The sequence below is a fragment of the Macaca nemestrina genome, chromosome 2 (assembly GCF_043159975.1).
Source record: "Macaca nemestrina isolate mMacNem1 chromosome 2, mMacNem.hap1, whole genome shotgun sequence".
In the NCBI taxonomy this organism is placed as follows: Eukaryota; Metazoa; Chordata; class Mammalia; order Primates; family Cercopithecidae; genus Macaca; species Macaca nemestrina.
The window spans coordinates 154,115,734-154,136,779 of record NC_092126.1 but is presented as its reverse complement, the minus strand read 5'-3'; the positions used below and the strand labels follow the sequence as shown (position 1 = coordinate 154,136,779).

Genomic DNA, 21,046 nt, shown 5'->3' with positions numbered 1-21,046 from the left:
AGCACGACTCTGTGTCAAAAAAAAAAAAAAAAAAAAAAAACCCAACCAACCAAACAAACAAAAACAAACTTTAAGAAGCATCCCTATGATATTACACTTTGCATAAAAAATTTACCAAGGTTGGGAACACTTAGCTTATCTGTACCTTCACTTTTACTCTTACAAGAACTGTATTTGATGCCCACATGAGATCACTAAGGATAATAAAAATATCTTTGAGGCCAATGAATACATATTTATATTAAAGGAAACTCAGTATTGGGGGAAAGGACGTAGCCATAAACATTCTGGCCTTCAGAAGTAGGGTCAACAAACCTGTAAGTTACTTGCTTTGGCAATCAAGTTTTGCTATGTAAAGCATCTTTAAGGGAGAACAATTAGAAAGCCAAAATACATCTTCATCTCTAACTTATGCCCACTTTTCCAGTTCTATATTATTAAAGGAACTGGAAATACATTAATGTCTTCTATAATTATTATTATATAAGACATTCTCTTGATAGTAGGTGTCAGCCACCCAACTGAAACTAAATGGTTTTCTTTAAAAAATACAATTTTTCAACTGTTTAGTGGAAATGGACAGTATCTTCTGATTCTCCCAAGCAAACTTCAGATTTTAAAATTTTTTATTCTAACATTGTTATCAAATCCTACCTGTTCTTCTATTGTCCATTCCACTTCCACAATTATCAATTCAGCTCAATATTTATAAGAGCACTATGACTATTTAATAGTCACTGTGCTCAAGTTAGCCCATATCCTAATGACTTCCTGTACTAATTAAATTTTCACCCTGGGTTAATCAATGTCCTGTCAGGCATCCATCCCCTCACTTCCACCTACCAATCCTCGCCGAGGGCACCACCTGGTGGTAAACAACAGGAATTATCCTTTTCCCCGCTTCATTTCTTCCCCACTGGGAGAAGAGTACACCTGCCTTACCAGTGTTGCTTATAATAAGTTCAACTAATTCAAACTTAGAAATCTTTTTATTTGAACACATACATCTCCCTCAAACTTCTTCCACTTTTCTCTATCTTCCAGGTACAGCCACGCATTACAAAAATTTCCCTTTCCTTCTGCCCTTACTATAAGTGATCCAAAAAGCTCCCCTCATTGCAGCCTAATATACACTGCTTTTCCTAAATCTGGCTACTCCAGATTTCCTAAATCAGGAACTCCTCAGTTTGTCCAGGCTCCATAACACTGAAGTTCACTCGTTGTCACTACCTGCATGGCTACGTTTACCTGAGTTTTCAACCCTAGCAGGACTATTTATTCTATGTGCCTCAACTAACCATAACTGAGAGTTATACGGAAAAAGTTTCTCCTAGATTTAATATGCCTGGTTTTGGGTAAACCCAAAACAATCTCTTTATTAATAGTACACTATAATAATGTATATGCTCTACTGTGGCATACAAAATGTATAATGAATGCTGTTGATGTACTACAAAGTATATGAAAATTATAACCAACTTAGTGTACTTCCATGGTAAGCATAGACAAACTCAGATTCTAGAACTTTATTCACTACATTCATTAATGTAAGAAAGCCATTTCCATGTGCAAAATCAAAACAATAAGAAACAAAGCATCTTTATTCCTCCACCATAAAACTGACCCTCTTAAAAAAATATACAGCAAGAATACATGAAATATACTTAAGGTTTTAACGAAAGGATAAAATACAGCAATATGTTAGGAAGGAAATAGGAATATAATTCTAAGCATTCATTCATTAGCTATAATTATTATTTGCCCATTTGAAATGGGAAAAAAATGCTTTTACCACAACTTTAAGGTATTTGCTGAGATATCTTTTTAGTTACCAAAGGAAAGTCTGGAGAGTCCTAGGTACGAAAAAACAATAAGTTAACAGAAAAACAAAATCCAACAAACTTACCCGCTCCGCAGTTCCCTCCTCTCCCGGTAGACATGCAGCAGCAGCAGCAGCAGCAGCACAAGCTATTTCCATCATAGCAGAGCTGGTAGGGGCATCAGTTGTGGATGAAGACCTGGGTCGGCCTGACTGCATAACAGTTGTCATCTCCTGACCAGACTTCCTGTTGATTTGGGGACTTCCCTTTGGGGCCTCTGGCTTGCCCCGCCTACTATGCAAGCTTGTCCCTCTCTTCATCTTGGGTGGCACTCGAATCTGCTGCAGGACACGATTCAGAGCTGTGGGGTGGGTGGGGACACCATCAATCTCAGCACATGCGTTCTGGTTTTCCAGATCCATTTCAGGTTCTGGATCTGCCTGAATTTGCTGCACATCATGTGGAGACACTGATGACCTCCTGCGCTGGTGCTGGAAGAGATGCTTCAAGCCTTGGCCAATCACGTTAATGTTCTCCAAAGCATTGTGGGTCATTTTAGACAATTTCTGTTCTGATTCTGTCTGCTTTCTGGCCTCTGCATCTTGGGATTTGCCTCCAGGATCAGGGTCCTCAAATAACTGTTCACTGCCCGAAGGCTCCATCAGTAGACTTAATATGCTTATTTGCAAACTCAAAAAAATTTTTTAAACACACCAAGAGTGTCAAATTAGGTAGGCATTTGCTTCAACAGTGATTACGCATGCAGCTGTGAGACGAAGGCTTCATGCCTATCTAATATTAAAAAAAAAAAAAACTTATATTATAAATCCATGCAGAAACTCCAGTGTTAAACAAAGAAAAGCATGCTACTGGCCAAACAAATAGACACTATCATTAAGCAATCTTTAATCAGAAGATTAAAAGACAGTTTTCTAGATAGTGGGTAATGATTATTTTTTAGAATGAGAGAAAAAGTCCAGAACAAGTACATAGGAAATTAAAATAGCAATGTTCAAAAACAAAAATCCCTATAAGATTCAATATATACAGAATTAGATATTAGAGGAGCCATATCTTGGAATGGACACTATAATGGTAGTTGACATAACAGCCATTGCTTGGGAAATCAAGAGAACAGACCATCAAACAGGTTTACTCTAGCTGAGGCAATTTAATCCCTCTCATTCATAACCAGTTAATTATTCACAGGCTGAAACTCAGTATAGTCAAAGAACAACAGTGAGAAGAGGATATCCCAACCTAACTATATGTGGATTTTAATGGAAAACAGAGTCTGTGTTACCATTCATATTCATCAAGTTCACTGGTAACTAGAGATGACAGGTTTGCTCTTTTGAGAAGAGAATGGAAATTAAAATCCTGTAAGTTGAATTCTCTGCTGAAGCACAAATGACCTTTCTGGCACCATATGAGTGAATGGTTCAGACAGAATCAGAATCAGAGACTAGAGCTTTGCTCAGTATCAGCTATCAAGAAAGGAGATTCAAAGAAATCCCTTTCTCTATAGTGTCATCCCTGACAGAAGCTTCCCATATATCCATACAAACTCAAAAGCAAAGTAACTGGGTATGAGAGAAAAGTAGAGAAAAAGAAAGGTCAAACAGCAACCGTATACCAGTATTAAATGCAAGAAATTAAAAGGAAGCTGAAACTAAGATGTAAAATCAACGCAACTACCATGGTTACTAAAATCACATGCAAAATAAAAAAGGAGGGGGGATGGGAGATGATGAGATTTTTCCTAATAGAAAGTGTTTATTTTTGTACTGCATTTGTGCAAATATATAAAACAAATTATATACATGCACACAAGCTGCTAGAGAATGCAAAATATGATGTAGGAGGTTATTTCCATATTTTTCTTCAACTTTTTGTTTAAAGGACTTTAAAACTCCCTACACTACCAACTACTTTCAACAATTTAAGCCACTACCAATGAAGCACCATGGTGCTCCTGTTCTGGGAATATGTGGACCTGCTGCCACCAAGTGGCAATCTAGGGAGCCATAAATTAGCTGGATAAAAAGAGTTCCCTGTGAACTCAAGGCTACTAGAGTTTAGCAGAACAGGAATGCAAACTCACTAAAGTTTTCTTCCTGATGACTACTCTCAGAAGACTTTCTTCAAATATTATATGGGCACTGTCACTGTGGCTCCACTGTCCATATTCTTTCATGCCCATGATTCCATCGCCTAACCTCTTCATAACTGAGGAGCATAAACAGGGAGACACGGATAAAGATATTTGTCTCTCTCTAGTACCTTCCTACTTTCTAAATGCCACAAAATTGTTTGTTCCTAAATTAGGCAAATGAGTAACAACCATGAGAATGGAAGTTTCATTGCCTTTCACCCAAATTCTTTGTGGCTCTACTGAAATCTAGCCATCCCACTGTGGCCTGTTACCCTTTTCCTGATTGTGCATTGCTTTTGTTCATCTCTATCCCTTTGGGAGAGTCAAGAAAGAAACCCTTGCCCTTATTAGATCAATGACTGTCTTAGCCTCTGGTGCAGTTTTCTGGGGCTCCTTGTGGGCAAAAATTTTGCCAATAGTGTATATATTTAATTATCCCCTTCTAAACAAATATGAAATATATAATACGATGTTACTCTGATTTTTTAAAATAATAGTAATTATTTCATCATTCCTCATGAGTTTGGCTGGCTGGCTAATAGTTACTGAATTTTATTTCTAATCTGCAAAGAATAGAGTTCCTCAGAGGAAAAGGGCTAATGTAACCAAAATAATCCCCTATCAGTGTATATCAACTCGTCTCTTCTTGCACTGGGCTATTTAGATCCTGAGAAGATGAGAGGGTGTGAAAGCAGCAGAACAGTACTGAAAAAGTAGTTTACTTTTTCCTCTATTTGCACATTAGCTAATATAACTGACCTTTGTTGTTGTTGTTTGAAGTAAAATGTATAAAATATGTTTATCCCATGAGATTAAAAGACAGCAAGAATAAAGGAATGATGTCAAGGTTGAGGATCATTCTACTTGTCTCACATGTACAGGTACTAGGAATTTATTACTCAGCAAATCTACTTATTTGGGCACTATTATAAACTAATCAACTGGCCAACTGGTTGCTGCTTTAAAAAATAGAGAATGTGGTACATTTTGAATGTCAGTAAATTCATTTGAGATTTTACAAGCATTTATAAAACAATTTTTTTTTGTTTTTGTTTTTTTGAGACAGAGTCTTGCTCTGTCACCCAGACTGGAGTGCAGTGGCACAATCTCGGCTCACTACAGCCTCTGCCTCCTGGGTTCAGGCAATTCTCCTGCCTCAGCCTCCAGAGTAGCTGGGATTGCAGGTGCGTGCCACCATACATGGCTAATTTTTGTATTTTTAGAGAGATAGGGTTTCACCATGTTGGCCAGGCTGGTCTCAAATTCCTGACCTCAAGTGATCCAACCACCTTAGCCTCCCCAAAGGGCTGAGATTGCAGGTATGAGCCACTGCACCCGGCCAAATCATTTATTTTCAAATAATTCAAAATGATGATTGATTACGAGGAAATGTTAGCATTTCCTGGGAAAAGCTGAGAGTAAGGTGTTAATTTCCATGCCAAGACTATCTTCACAGCTACAAAGAATAAGCAACAAAATAGTAATAAATTCTGGGATTTTTCAAAGGCAAAACTTACCTTAATCATACCAGCACATAGCCTCACTTAGCAAGCAGCCCTAAAGAAACCTAAATTGAGCTTTAAACATCAAGTTTTAAGGCAAGAATTTTGAAAAACAATCTACTGTACTGATTATAAAATGTAATATGGTACTTACACTTGTAGCTATCATCTGCGTAACAGCAGCACTAAGAAACTAGTTAAGGTTTCGAAGGCTGCTAAAATTTTCTGTAGGCCAATAGAAAATCTTTAAGGCTACCAAGGTCAAATGCTGTGGCAAAAATACCAATAGTGATGTTGCAATAATTAACTCTATAAAACTGCTGACAGAATGCAAGCACAAAAGAAATTCAATAATCTCAAAGTTGTATAGGGACACCCTTCTTTTCTTCTGTATGTCTTACAGAGGCTCAAATGAATATGAATAGTAACTGTTGAACAGTTTATAAAATTTCCCAATTAACTATTTATTTATTTATTTAGAGACAGGGTCTCCCCCTGCCACCCAGGCTGGAGTGCAGTGGCACAATCTCAGCTCACTGCAACCTCTGCCTCCTGGGTTCAAGCAATTCTCCTGCCTCTGCCTCTCAAGTAGCTGGGATTACAGGCACCCACCACCACACCCGGCTAATTTTTGTATTTTTAGTAAAAACACGGTGTTTCGCCATGTTGACCAGGCTGGTCTCGAACTCCTGACCTCAAGTGAGCCACCCTCCTCAGCCTCCCAAAGTGCTAGGATTATAAGCATGAGCCACCGCGCCCCGCCCAATTAACTAATTTTTAGATTTCCGGTTTAACACAAACAAGTTTAACTGCATAAGCCTATCAAATGCTTTTTGGTAAGAAGGAAATGCTGGCTTCTCTTTTATTCACTCAGCTTCTCTGAAAAGTAAAGTTATTATAAGTAAACCAGAGGGAGAAAGAGAAAAAGGAGCAAAAGGACACAGGACAAAGGGGAGAGGTCGAAGGAGTGAAAGAGGAGAGGTCGAAGGAGCAAAAGGTGAGAAAGGGGGACAAAAAACGCAGCCACCTACCAGCCAGGCATTTCAAATAATTTTGTTAAGTTCTCAGAATTTTCAACAATTAACTTTTCTAGAACAATTTTACTGAAGACCTAATACGCCATTCGCTCACGCTCAGAAAACAAGTGGTTCTAAATTAGTATCAGAAATAAGTGAAAAAATTACGTTTTTAAAATCCATCAACCATTTAGGAGTGTGCTCCACAAAATCATAGCAAATTATATGCAAATTGCCTTGTCTTTTTTTCCCTTAAGTTTTTCTTTCTAATTTTTTAGTTTTTTGATAAATATGGTGACCAAAGCTTTTTGGTCTGGACATGAACCAAGTTAAATTTCACTGACTACAAAGAGTTGGATACTTGCCTTCATCACTCCTCCTCAAGCACTTCTAAGGTGTACAATCCTTTTAGGAAAAGCTGAAAAGCAAACATTAAGAATTACAAGGTCAGAAACTTAGATGGGGAAACTTACCTTTTATAGATACGCAGTAAACAACTGAAAGTATATCCAACAAAATGTTAATAGCTGGTAGCAAAATGCAATAGCTCATCTCTCACTGGTAGAAGTAGGGTTTGTTTTTTTCTAGTACTTTCCAGTATTTTCTCATTTTTTGAAAGTATAATCAAGAATAATTATAATCAAGAAAGAAAGTATTCTGGAAAAAATATTAACTTAGCACTTAAAGTGGCAAATATTTTAAGAAGCAATAAATATTTTAACACTATCATACTGAATAAGGAATGGATATTCCATTAATTCTAATTTTAAAGTAACATGAAATATAAAACAGGTACATGAAAACACCACAATTTTATAAGTAAATTTTTTTTCAAGTAGTTTCCTATTCTGCATCTGCCATTCTCTATTCAAAGGCAATTCTAAAAATCCTATCTTAGGCCAGACATAATGGTTCATGCCTGTAATCCCAGCACTTCGAGGCAGGAAGATCATCTGAGCCCAGGAATTCGAGATCAGCCTGGGTAACAGTGACACCCCACCTCTAAAACAATTTTTAAAGATTAGCCAGGTGTGATAGTGCACACCTGTCCCAGCTACTTGGGAGATTGAGGCAAGAGGACGTCTTGAGCCCAGGAACTGGAGGTTACAGTGAGCTATGGTTGCACCATTGCCCTCTAGCCTGGGAGGAAAAGCAAGACCCTGTCTCAATTTTAAAACAACAACAACAACAAAAAAACACATCTTGGCAATGCAGAGTGACTTACACCTGTAATCCCAGCACTTTGAGAGGCCAAGGCAAGAAGGCTCATTTGAGGCCAAGAGTTCAAAGACCAGCTTGGGCAACACAGCAAGACCCCATGTCTCTACCAAAAAAAAAGGTTTTTATTATTTCTATTTATTTTTACTTTTTAGCTAACCTTCAGTATTCATTAAATTTTTTAAATTACGAACCAGAGCCACCATGTAAAACAAAGAATTGGAAGCACTAAATTAAATTTTTCCTGGAAAACTTGCTTCTGACAGGTATTACCAGAGAAGCAACTTAATTAGACAAGTATTTTTGAGACATCTGCCATGTACCTAGCATTACACAGACCAAATAAAGCATATGACCTTGCCCTCAGGAATTCACAATCTAGGACAGAAAATAAAACATCCATACAGGAAATATACAGAAAACAGCACAAAACTACACAAGTGGTGAAGTCTGTAAGAAAGACTGCAATTACCATTAGAAGTCAGGAAGATCAGTTAGAATTGGATTTGTTTGGGAAAGTTTGATGAAAAAAGCAGCAGCTTTTACTGAGCTCTGAAGGATGAGAAGATGGATGAATAAGCAGAAAGATGTGGGCCAACACCTTCAGCCAGCAGACAGTAAACACAGTATGTTTGGGCATACTGTAAAGAGGTCAGATAGACCATACTGGTGGATACAAATTTCTGAATAGGGGAAATAAGATTAAATGGGTAAGCCTGGGAAGTTAAAGAGGGCTTCAAATGTTAGGTAATTATTGAGTATTTATATTAAATTGCATTAAACTGCACTCAGGTGAATATCATCTCTAATCCTCACAACAACCCACAAGATAAGGGGGTTGTTGAAACCAACCAATTTACAGTTGAAAAACCTAAGGCCAAAACAGGTCTACTGACTAAAATTTTGACTTGATTTAACAGAAAACAAAGAGCCACTATAGAATTTCCAGGATATAAGATATGTTTTAGGTCTAACAATCATGTAAGATGCATGAGAGGAGGAAAAGATGATAATCAGAGAAATTAGGTAAGGAACTTTAATAATTTAGAAAAAGATGACAAGGAAGAGCTGAGCCCATTGGTATGGCTGGGAAGGGGTCATAAAAAAGTAAATGGAAAGGAATGAGCACACAAAGTACTGAAGAGTCAACAGGAATTCCTCATACCACTGTAAGAGATGCTAAAAAAGCATCTGATAAAACGAGTATTTACAGTTCTCAGCTGGAAATGTATTACTTAAAAGTACAATTCATCCTCCTGCATCTTATTTCAACAACAATAAAATGTTATCCATACTTCATTTAGCTCCAAAGAAATTTGTTGCCTTTTAGCAAACCCTATGGGCTCCCTCTAGACTGTGTGAGAGCTATTTCCTTGCAACCAGCCTTGGTAAGATGTCCCTTATTCCTTTAGACCTGCTTAAATATTTCTCTACTCTCTCACCACCCTGGCCGAAGATGTTACAACTATGAAATTTCAGTTTTCCTTTCTTTTGCACCTCATTTATGCCACAATAAAATGGAAATGTTTTAACTACCCAAGAAAGCTCTCTCTCTCCTTTGATCCTCTTGAAATCCTTTTTCCTAAGGTCCTTAGTGAAGATCTTATTATGACCACTGTTTCCTATTCATGGCTGTGTTTTCATGCTGTCAATAAGTTTTTCTTTTTCAAACATAATTTTAAAAAATCAGTCACGGTTTCTCTCATTCATATATATATATTTTAATGACAGAGGCTTTTTCCATCTGTTAGCATATTCTTAGTTTTTCCTAAATAATTATCTAGCTGAACCAGCCCCACCCAGCAACCCATCACCAAGGAGACAGATACTCTGTTTTAGAATCCAGAAAGAGATATCAAACAACATTGAATTATTAAAGCAATAATAACGTGTGATGAGGTTTCAATTGTATAAAGAATAAAAATACAAAATCAGAGCACATACTTGGAGTCACAGGGTTCCAAGGTTCCTGTACTGTCCAAGAGTGTAAAAACAGCAAGCAAACTGCAGTATGTTTTTTAAAAGTCTATTTATTTAAAAAAATCTAAAGTGCAGAACCATGTATATATCATGCTACTACTTTTAAAGGAGTGAGTACATACTGTATATGCACAGACTATTTCATTCTGGAATGGTGGACAGGTAACTGGTAACTAATGTTACTCCGGAGGGAGAACAAACACACTAAATAGAAGGCAGAAATAATTAAAATACTCAAATCCAAAAAAGAAGAGAAAACAAGATTATAGAACAAATAAAACATATAAGAAGCAAAATGTAAGATGTCAAATGTAAATTCAAATAACTCAGTAATTACATTAAATGCAACTGGACCAGAAGACAAAAATTAATATTTTTTTAAATTAATCAAGAATTACACTTAAAATTACAGAAAATAGTTGAAAGTATGGGAAAAAGTCATACCAACAAACTGAAATGCAGCTGCTCTAGCTGTATTAATTGTATTCAAAGTAGACTAAATGCCCAAAAGCATTAATACCTACAAAGGTATAATTTATCAGGAAGATGCAAAATTTTAAATTTGTATGCATGTAAATAACATAGCCTCCAAATATATAAAGCAAAACTTAGCAGAATTATAAAAAGAAATGGGAGAAAAAATCCATAATCATAATAAATTTTGTATTCTTCTCAGTAGGTGATAGAACAAATGACTCAAATAAAGGGAGAGGGTAGAAATATAGATTTGAATAGCATGAACAAACTGGATCTAAATAGATATTAATATGACACAGCACTCAATAATTACAAAAGATACTCTTTCAAGCAGAAAGAAATCATTTACAAAAATTGACCATACGTTGAGCCCTAAGGCAAGTCTCACAAATTTAAAAAAACTTAAATGATACACAGTATATTCTCTGACCACAATGTGTACTCCTAGGGTTCAAAAGAGCTGGGAGGAAATAACTTTTTCCTCCTTTTCTTTTTTGTTTACCTCTATCCCAGCCTCTAGGCAAAACAACAGTGATGGAGCAACAGCTAAGGCTAGACAGGCACCTAAAAGCCTCGTCTCTGACCAAAGGAAACAGTCCCAAGAGCATGGAAGAATCCCAGTGCAGATAGGAAGATTAAACCAAACATTCTGACGAACTCTGAAGACTGAATGTAGGTTAGAATCAGAGTGTGAAGTCCTCGAGGGCTGCAATCATAGGATAGTTCCCATCCTCTTGCGGCTTTTCCTCCAGGAACCTCAAAAGGCTCTCTAATGCAGGGGGAAGCAGGGAGAAAGTAGAGAAAGCTCCTCCATCTCCACCCCTGTGGAACTAAGGAGGGAAGAGCAAGCAACAATGCTAAACCAGTCTATTTCCCTTATCTCCCTGTGGAACAAAAGGCTTAATCAGTAAAGAGCAATTTCTGGTGGAATCCCACTACAGCTGGAGGAAGGAAAGGAGGCTGACACCCAATTTTCACCCCTATCCATCTTCACTGTTTCTCTAAAACAGCAATAGCCCTAATGCAGCGGGAAAGAGCTGAAAAAAACCTCAGCTTGAGGATACTATTGAATACCCATAGCAGTTGGGAAAAAGAAGGGAATAGTCTTGTGAAGGCCACACCCCCTAGACCCAGGTTCTACTATCTGCATAAATATAAGGCTTAACCAGAACATCACAGAACTCCCCTCACCCTCCACTACCTTACTGACAGGCTTTGAGTAAAAACAATGGAATACACCTGAGAGAGCTGCAAGACTCAGACTCTCATGGAGAAACAGCACAAAGGGAAAACCCAAAGCCAAGCAGGAAGACAAGAACAAGGTATTACTGGGAAAATTTGAAGCCTCTCGTTCCCATGGCAACAACAAATGTCAACTCCAGTAACCATAGCAAAAATAAACATCAAACACAGACCAATGCCTGAACAGATTAACACAAATCTCCACCCTAAAGGACTTGCAGGAAACTAGCAGTCTTCTACAAGCATATCAAGTATATACCTCAGTATCTCCTGTCATATACAGCACATTCAGCTTTAAACAAAAATTATGAAGCATGGCAAAGGCAGTAATAAAAACACAGCCCAAAGGGACAAAGCAATTATCAGAGCTGGACCCATGTATGACATAAATTCTGGAACCACAAGACAGTAAATTTAAAACATGATTAATATAGTAAAAACTCTAATGGAAGAGGTAGACAACATATGAGATCAGACAGGTAATTTCACAGAGAGAAATGAAAATCATAAAAAATCAAGTGGAAACCAAATTAGAAATAAAGATATAGTAATGACAAATGGCTTTGAGAGGCTTACCAGTAGACTTGAAACAGCTGAAAAAAGAATCAGTAAACTTGAAAATAGGCTAGTAGAAACTACCCAAACTGAAACATAGAGGAAAGAGATTTTCCTTCCTGGAGAACATACAACAGCTATGGGAGAAGTCCAGAAGAGACAATAGAGAAGAAACATTTGAATGGCCAAGAATTTACCAAAATTAGTGATAAGACACTAAACTACAGAGTAAGAATAAGAAACTCTGAAAACAGGCTGGGCATGGTGCCTCATGCCTATAATCCCAGCACTTTGGAAGGCTGAGGCGGGAGGATGGCTTGAGTCCAGGAGACCAGCCCGGGCAGCACAGGGAGACCTCGTCCCTAAAAATAAACTAAAAAATCAGCCGGGAATCAAGGCACATGTCTGTGATCTCAGCTACTTGAGAAGGTGAGGTGGGAGGACTGCTTGGGCCCTGGAGGTCGCAGCTGCAGAGAGCCGTGAGCGTGCCACTGCATTCCAGCCTGGATGACAGGGCAAGACCCTGTCTCAAAAAAAAAAAGAAAAGAAAAAGAAAAAAAAAAAATGAAAATGCCAAACAATACCAAAAAAGGGGGCTGGGCACAGTGGCTCATGCCTGTAATCCAGCACTTTGGGAGGCCGAGGTGGGCAGATCACAAGGTCAGGAGTTCAAGACCAGCCTGACCAACATGGTGAAACCCCATCTCTACTAAAAATACAAAAATTAGCCAGGCGTGGTGGTGCATGCCTGTAATCCCAGCTACTCAGGAGGCTGAGGCAGGAGAATCGCTTGAACCTGGCAGGCAGAGGTTGCAGTGAGCCGAGATCGCACCAATGTACTCTAGCCAGGACGACAGAGAGAGACTCCATCTCAAAAAAAAAAAAAAAAAAGGATATCTAGGCATATCATATTCAAAATGCTGAAAGCCAAAGGCTCTTGAAGGCAGTCAAAGAGGGGAAAATATGTTACATACAGAGGAATAAGGATAAAGATTACAATAAACGTACCATCAGAAACTTTGTAAGACAGTGGAGTGACAACTTTAAAGTGCTGAAAAGAAAGCTGCCCATCCAGTATTCTACATCCAGTGAAAATATCCTTCATAAGTACAAAATAAAGGCTTTCCCCCGAGACAAGCAAAAATAGAGAATACACTGCCAGGAGACCCACCCTATAAGAAATATTAACAGAAGTCCTTCAGGCAGAAAAATATATAAAAGTAAGAAGCTTGAATCTACAAAATGAAGAATAAATGAAGGTAAAGTATATTTTTAATTTTTCATTGCTCTAAAAGATAACTGCTTAAAGCAATAACAATGTAGTGGATAAGTACCACACAGGTAAAAGTAAAATGCTTAACAGCAGCACCACAAGGGAAAAGAGGGAAGAACTGGGAACACACTACAACCATACTTTAACTAAATGCAAAGTGGTAAAACACCTGAAAAACTCAGGTTATTTTAAAATGTATAATGTAAACCAAAAGGCAACCACTAAAAACCTTTTTAAAGAAATGTAAGTGATAAGTCAATAGAATAAGTAAAATGGAATTTTTTAAAAAAAATCACACCAAAGAAGGCAGTAGGAAAAAAACCACCCAGGCGCATGCCTATAGTCCCAGCTAGTCAGGAGGCTGAGGCAGCAGAATTATTTCAGTTCAGAAGTTTAAGAGTAGCCTAGGCAACATGGCAAGACCTCTTCGCTACAAAAAATAGAAAAATTAGCAAGGCATGGTGGCACACACCTATAGTCCCAGGTACTCAAGAGGTAGGAGGATCGCTTGAGCCCAAGAGTTTGAGACCAGCCTGGGCAACACAGTGAGACCCCATATCTACAAATTTAAAAATTCACCAGGCATGGTGGTGTGCACCTGTAGTACCAGCTACTGGGGAGACTGAGGTGAGAGAATCACTTGAGCCTGGGAGGTCTAGGCTACACTGAACCATAACTATGCCACTGTACTCCAGCCTGGGTGACAGAGAGAGACCCTGTCTCAAAAGAGAAGCAAACAACAAATGCAACAAATAGAGAAGAGCTAGCAAGATGGTAGGTTTTCATCTAATTATACTAATAATCACTTTAAATGTAGTCTTACCAGTTAGAAAACGATTGTCAGACTGCAGGGGGGAAAAAAAAGCTAGACCAGGCCGGGCGTAATGGCTCACACCCATAATCCCAGCACTTTGGGAGGCTGAGGCAGAAGCATCACTTGAGCCCAGGAGCCCAAGACTACCCTGGGCAACATGGTGAAACCCTATGTCTACAAAAATACAAAACATAACTGGGCATGGTGGCATGTGCCTTTTCCAGCTACTTAGGACATTGAGGTGGCATCGAGTGAACCCAGGAGGTCAAGGCTGCAGTGAGCCATGATCATGCTACTGTACTCCAACCAGGATGACAGAGTGAGAACCTGTCGCAAAAAAAAAAAAAAAAAAAAAAAAAGCAAGATCTAGCTATATTTGGTCCACAAGAAGCCTGCTAAGCAAAGATTTAAAAAGGAAAAACATAGAACAATGGAGGAAAAATACCATACAAACACTAATTAATCAAAAGAAAGCTAGTGTAGCCAAATGAATTGCAGGCAAAGTAGATTTCAGAACAAGAAAGACTGTCAAGGATAAAGAGGGGTGATCTGGTTTGGCTCTGTGTCCCCACCCAAATCTCATCTTGAACTGTAATCCACACATGTCAAGGGAGGGGCCTGGTGGGAGGTGATTGGATCATGGGGTTGGTTTCCCCATGCTGTTCTTGTGATAGTGAGTTCTCATGAAATCTGATTGTTTAAAAGTATGTGGCAGTTCCCCACCCCACTCCTGCTGCCACGTAAGACATGCCTTGCTTCTCCTTCACCTTCTGCCATGATTTTAAGTTTCCTAAGGCCTTCCCAGTCATGTGGGGCTAAGAGTCAAATTAAACCTCTTTTCTTTATAAATTACCCAGCCTCAGGTAGTTTTTTATAGCAGTGTGAAAATGGACTAACACAGAAAACTGGTACCAGGAATGGGGTACTACTATAGATACCTGAAAATGTGGAGTGACTTTGGAACTGGGTAACAGACAGAGGCTGGAAAAGTTTGGAGGGCTCAGAAGAAGGCAGGAAGATGTGGGAAAGTTTGGGACTTCCTAGAGACTTGTTAAAAGGTTTTTACCAAAGTGCTCATTGTGATATGGACAATGAATCCAAGCTGAAGTGGCCCAAGATGGAGATGAGAGAAATTTATTGTGAACTGGAGCAAAGGTCACTCTTGCTATGTCTTAGCAAAGAGACTGGTGGCATTTTGCCCCTGCCCTAGAGATCTGTGGAACTTTGAATTTGAAAGACATGATTTAGGGTATCTGGCAGAAGAAATTTCTAAGCAGCAAAGCATTCAAGATGTGACTTGGCTTTTTCTGAAAGTGTGCTGTCGGCTGGGCACAATGGCTCATGCCTGTAATCCCAGCACTTTGGGAGGCCAAGGCAGGTGGATCACCTGATGTCAGAAGTTCAAAACCAATCTGGCCAACATGGTGAAACCCCGTTTCTACTAAAAATACAAAAATTAGCTGGGCACGGTGGCATACACCTGTAGTCCCAGCTTGGGAGGCTGAGGCAGGAGAATCCCTTGAACCGGGAGGCAGAGGTCGCAGTGAGCCAAGATCGCACCACTGCACTCCAGTCTGGGCAACAAAGTGAAACTCCATCTCAAAAAAAGAATAATAATAATGAAAGCATACTGTCATATGCGTTCACAAAGAGATAGTCTGAAATTGGAACTTATGTTGAAAAGAGAAGCAGAGCATAAAAGTTTGGAAAATTTGCAGCCTTACCACCTAGTAGAAAAGAAAAACCCATTTTCTGGGGGAGAAATTCAAGCTGCTGGCTACAGAAATTTGCATAAGTAAAGAGGAGCCCAATGTTATTCTCTAAGACAATGTGGAAAATGTCTGCAGGGCATTTCTGAGATCTTCATAGCAGACCCTCCCATCATAGGTCCAGAGGCCAGGGAGGGAAAAATGGTTTCCTGGGTGGGGCCCAGGGCCCTGCTGCTCTGTGCAGCCTCAGGACATGGCCTCCTGTCTCCCAGCTGCTCCAGCTCCAGCCGTAGATAAAAGGGGCCAACATATAGCTCAGGCCATTGCTTCAGAGGGTGCAAGCCCCAAGCCCTGGCCACTTCCATGCGGTACTGGGTCTGCAGATACACAGAAGAATTGAGGTTTGGTAACCTCCACCTAGATTGCAGAGGATATATGGAAATGTCTGGTTGTCCAGGCAGAAGTCTGCTGCAGGGGCAGAGCCTTCATGGAGAACCTCTACTAGAACAGTGCACAGAGGAAATGTGGGATTGGACCCCCTACACAGAATCCCCACTGGGACACTGCCTAGTGGAGCTGTGAGAAGAGGGCCACCATCCTCCAGACCCCAAAATGGTAGATCCACCAACAGCTTACACCGTGCATTTGGAAAAGCCACAGGCACTCAACACCAGCCAGTGAAAGCAGCTGCAGGGGGTAGACCCTGCAGAGCCAGAGGGGCGGAGCTGCCCAAGGCCTTGGGAGCTCACCTCTTGCATCAGCAAGCCCTGGATGTGAGACATGGTGTCAAAGGAGATTATTTTGGAGTTTTAAGATTAAAGGTTGCCCTGCTGGGTTTCAGACTTGCATGGGGCTTTGCAGCCCCTTCACTTTGGCCAATTTCTCCCTTCTGCAAAGGGGGCATTTACCCAATGCCTGTAACCCCATTGTATCTTGTTAGTAACTAACTTTTTATTTTACAGGTTCATAAGTGAAAGGGACTTGCCTTGTTTCAGATAGACTTTGGACTTGGACTTTGAGGTTAATGCTGGAATGCATTAAGACTTTCGAGAACTGTTGAGAAGGCATGATTGTGTTTTGAAGTGTGAGACGGTCATGAAATTTGGAAGGGGCTAAGGGTGGAATGAAATGGTTTGGCTGCCTCTGTATCCCCACCCAAACCTCATCTCGAATTATAATCCCCACATATCAAGGGAGGAACCTGGTGTGAGGTAACTGAATTATGGTGGTGGCTTCCCCCATGCTGTTCTTGTGATAGTGAGTTCTCACAAGATCTGATGGTTTTACAGTGTGTGGCAGTTCTGCCCCCGCTCCTGCCACCATGTAAGACATGCCTTGCTTCCCCTTCTGCCATGATTGTAAATTTCCTGAGGCCTCCCCAGCCATTTGGCACTGTGAGTCAATTAAACCTCTTTTCTTTATAGATTACCCAGTCTCTGGTAGTTTTTTATAGCAGTGTGAAAACTAACTAATACAAGGAGCATTAGGATAATAGGGTTAATTCTCTAAGAAGACATAACAATTCTAAATTTGTATGTACCTTAAAACAAAGCTTCAAAATACATGAGGCAAAACTGATAGATATGACAGAAAATAAAGACAAATCTACAATTATAGTAGTAGACTTTTAACTGTTAACCCTCAGTAACTGATAAACCAAGTAAGCAGACTGGCCAGGCACAGTGGCTCACCACAGTAATCCCAGCACTTTAGGAGGTTGGGGTGGGCAGATCACTTCAGGCTAGGAGTTCAAGACCAGCCTGGCCTACATGGCAAAACCCTGTCTCTACCAAAACTACCAAAATTAGCTGGGTTTGGTGGCATGCACCTGTAGTCCCAGCTAATCAGGAGACTGAGGTGCGGGAATCACTGGAACTTGGGAGGTAGAGGTTGCAGTGAGCAGATATCGTGCCGCTGCATTCCAGCCTGGGTGATAGAGTGAGACTTTGTCTTAAAAAAAAAAACAAAACACACACACACACACACAGACACACACACACAAGTAAGCAGGTAGACGTGACCTCAACAGTTCAGCACTATCACCTAATTTGACCTGGGTGACATTTGTAGGGCACTCCACTGAACAAAAGCTGAATATACATTCTTTTCAAGTACACATAGAACATTCACAAAGATATACCATATTCTGTGTCATGAAAGAAACCTTCAAAATAAATAAAAATAAAAATAATACAAAGTACATTCTCAGACCATAATAGAATAAAACTAAAATCAATAACAAAATATATTAGGAAAGTCCCTCCAAATATGTGGATATTAAACAATACACTTCTAAATAACCCATGATTAAAAGATGAAGTCAAAAGGAAATTTTAAAAATATTTGCAAGTATAGCAGGAAACAGAAAGGGAGTTTATCTACCTTAAAAAATACTTGCAAAGTAACAAAAATACAACACTATCAAAATTTATGAGATGCAGCTAAAACAGCACTTAGAGGAAAATGTATAGTCTTAATTACATCTTATATTATAAAAAAAGACCTAAAACCGATAACCTAGGCTTCTACCTTGGCACAGTAAAAAAAGAACAAATTAAAACTAAAACAGAAGGAAAAAAATAATAAAAATTAGAGCAGAAATCAACAAAACTGACAAGAGAAACACAATGTAGAAAAACCAATGAAAGCAAAAGCTGGTTCTTTGAAAAGATTGATAAAATTGATGAACTTATAGCCAGGCTATCCAAGAAATAAACAAAGACATAAATTACCAATATTAGGAATGAAGGAGAAAGGACATCAAACTGATCCAATAGATGTTAAAAGAATAATAAGGCCGGGCGCGGTGGCTCAAGCCTGTAATCCCAGCACTTTGGGAGGCCGAGACGGGCAGATCACGAGGTCAGGAGATCGAGACCATCCTGGCTAACACGGTGAAACCCCGTCTCTACTAAAAAATACAAAAAACTAGCCGGGCGAGGTGGCGGGTGCCTGTAGTCCCAGCTACTCGGGAGGCTGAGGCAGGAGAATGGCGTAAACCCGGGAGGCGGAGCTTGCAGTGAGCTGAGATCCCGCCACTGCACTCCAGCCCGGGCGACAGAGCCAGACTCCGTCTCAAAAAAAAAAAAAAAAAAAAAAAAGAATAATAAAAGATATTACAAACACCTCTATGACCCTAAATTTGATAGCTTAGATAAAATAAACCGATTCCTTGAAATATGACATGAACTACAAAAAATATAGAAGGAAAAACAGATATCTAAATAACTCTATTGAAGAAAGTGAATTTGTAGTTCAAAACTTCCCAAAAAGGAAAACTCCAGACCCAGATGGTTTTAATGGTTAATTCTACCAACCATTTAAATAAGAAATAATAACAATTCTACTCTCTCTTGCAAAAAAGAGAAAGGAACATTTCCCAACTCATTTTATGAGACTAACATTACTCTAATACCAAAACAAAACAGACACCACCAAAAAAAAACACAAAACCTCTGCATGCAGACCAGTATCTCTAATGAACATATATGCAAAAACCTTTAACAAAATATTAGCAAATCAAATACAGCATTATATAAAAAGATAATGCATCCCTGGGTAATGCATCCCTGGATAAATCCCTGGGTTTATCCCAGGGATGCAGGGCTGGTTCACATTCAAAAATCAATGCAGTTCACCATATTAACCAACCATATTAACAATTAAATAAGAAAACCATGTGATCATAACAATAAATGCAGAAAATGCATTAGACTATTCCAATATCTATTTACGATAAATACTCCCAACAAACTAAGAAAGACAGGAACTCCCTTAGCTTAATAAGGATATCTACCAACAATCTACAAAATCTAGCAATGTATAAAAAGCTAAAAAATCTAGAAATAATAATATTATAGGTGGAAAAACACTACCATGATTTCAGGAGTGAATGGAGATACAGAAAGAAACGTACAAAGTGTGGACTAGTATTCCATCTGGCATCCACACAGACGGGGGTCTTTTGGGTAAAACTGAGAAAAATAATTAAATGTTTGAAACCTACAAATCCTAGGTATATGATACATATGCAGGAATAAATTCTAACAATGCCCAACATTAGGTGTTTTTTTTTTCTTACCTTTGTTTTCAGGAACGTACAAATTAAATTCAGAGTTTGCACTAGTAGTTTTCGCCTTGTCTTCCCTGCCTCTCCCATCTTCCCTCACCATTCCTGAAGGGTAACCGCAAGAAAGGTGCTAGGTCATTCTTGCCTTGATTCTAACACTATTTGTAGTCTGCATCTTTTGATCTGAAATCCAAAATCTGGTCTAGGCAGGCAGCTGATGGAGAACTGAATCCTTTATTTTAGTTTTCTAACTTAACTGCTGAACTAGTAAGAATTAAAGCTCTTCATTCTCAAAATACTTCCTTTTTTTGATGTTACCTGTGACCCAAAAATTAGACCCCTTTGTTATTCCAAAGAAATATCCTGTTCCTTTTTGAAAATGAAATTTAAAAGGTGAAAGAGGGAAAGGATGTCTACAAGGCTCAACATATCTAGAGGACAATCTGTCTGAAGAGCAAAGCTAGATTATGAATCCTAGCCTATTAAGAATGTTCAGGCCGAGCGTGGTGGCTCATGCCTGTAATCCCAGCACTTTGGGAGGCCGAGGTGGGCGGATCATGAGGTCAGGAGATGGAGACCATCTTGGCTAACACGGTGAAACCCCATCTCTACTAAAAATACAAAAAATTAGCCGGGCGTGGTGGCGGGCGCCTGTAGTCCCAGCTACTCAGGAGGCTGAGGCAGGAGAATGGTGTGAACCCGGGAGGTGGAGCTTGCAGTGAGCCGAGATCGCACCACTGCACTCCAGCCTGGGCGACAGAGCAAGACTTAGTCTCCAAAAAAAAAAAAAAAAAAAAAGGAAAGAAAAAGAATGTTCAGCCAGGGCAACATGGTGAAACCCTGTCTCTACAAAAAATACAAAAATTAGGTGGGTATGATGGTGTATCCCTGTAGTCCCAGCTACTCAGGAGGCTGAGGAGGATTGCTAGAGCCCAGGCTGTGGAGGTTGCAGTGAGCTGAGATCACACCACTGCACTCCAGCCTGGGCGATAGAGCAAGACCCTGTCACACTCTCTCTCTCTCTCTCTCTCTCTCTCACACACACACACACACACACACACACACACACACACACACACAGTGCTAGAACTACTTCCATATGGGCCAGGCCTGAAGTATCATAATTAATATAGATGAGGATTTTAAATATGAACCAATAGCAAGCCACTTGAGCAATCAACAGAAAAAAAAAGGAAGAAAGGGGTGAGATATTCTG

At 39.4% G+C, this 21,046-nt stretch overlaps 1 protein-coding gene across 10 annotated transcripts in view; it reads right to left on the bottom strand.

The window, feature by feature from the left end:
• Positions 1-21,046, bottom strand: part of LOC105477766 (transmembrane and coiled-coil domain family 1) — a 256,327-nt gene that overhangs the window by 181,025 nt on the left and 54,256 nt on the right. For 4 of the 10 annotated variants that reach the window (XM_024791507.2, XM_011734518.3, XM_071092263.1 and 1 more), the window contains 2 exons: positions 6,859-6,911; positions 1,907-2,181 (listed from right to left, as the gene is read on the bottom strand). The exons of 3 other annotated variants lie outside the window; for them this stretch is intronic. In XM_024791507.2, coding sequence (XP_024647275.1) covers positions 1,907-2,140 — 234 coding nt within the window. In that variant the 5' untranslated portion in view covers positions 2,141-2,181; positions 6,859-6,911. 3 more of the 10 variants (XM_071092261.1, XM_071092262.1, XM_071092265.1) reach the window with 3 other exon arrangements.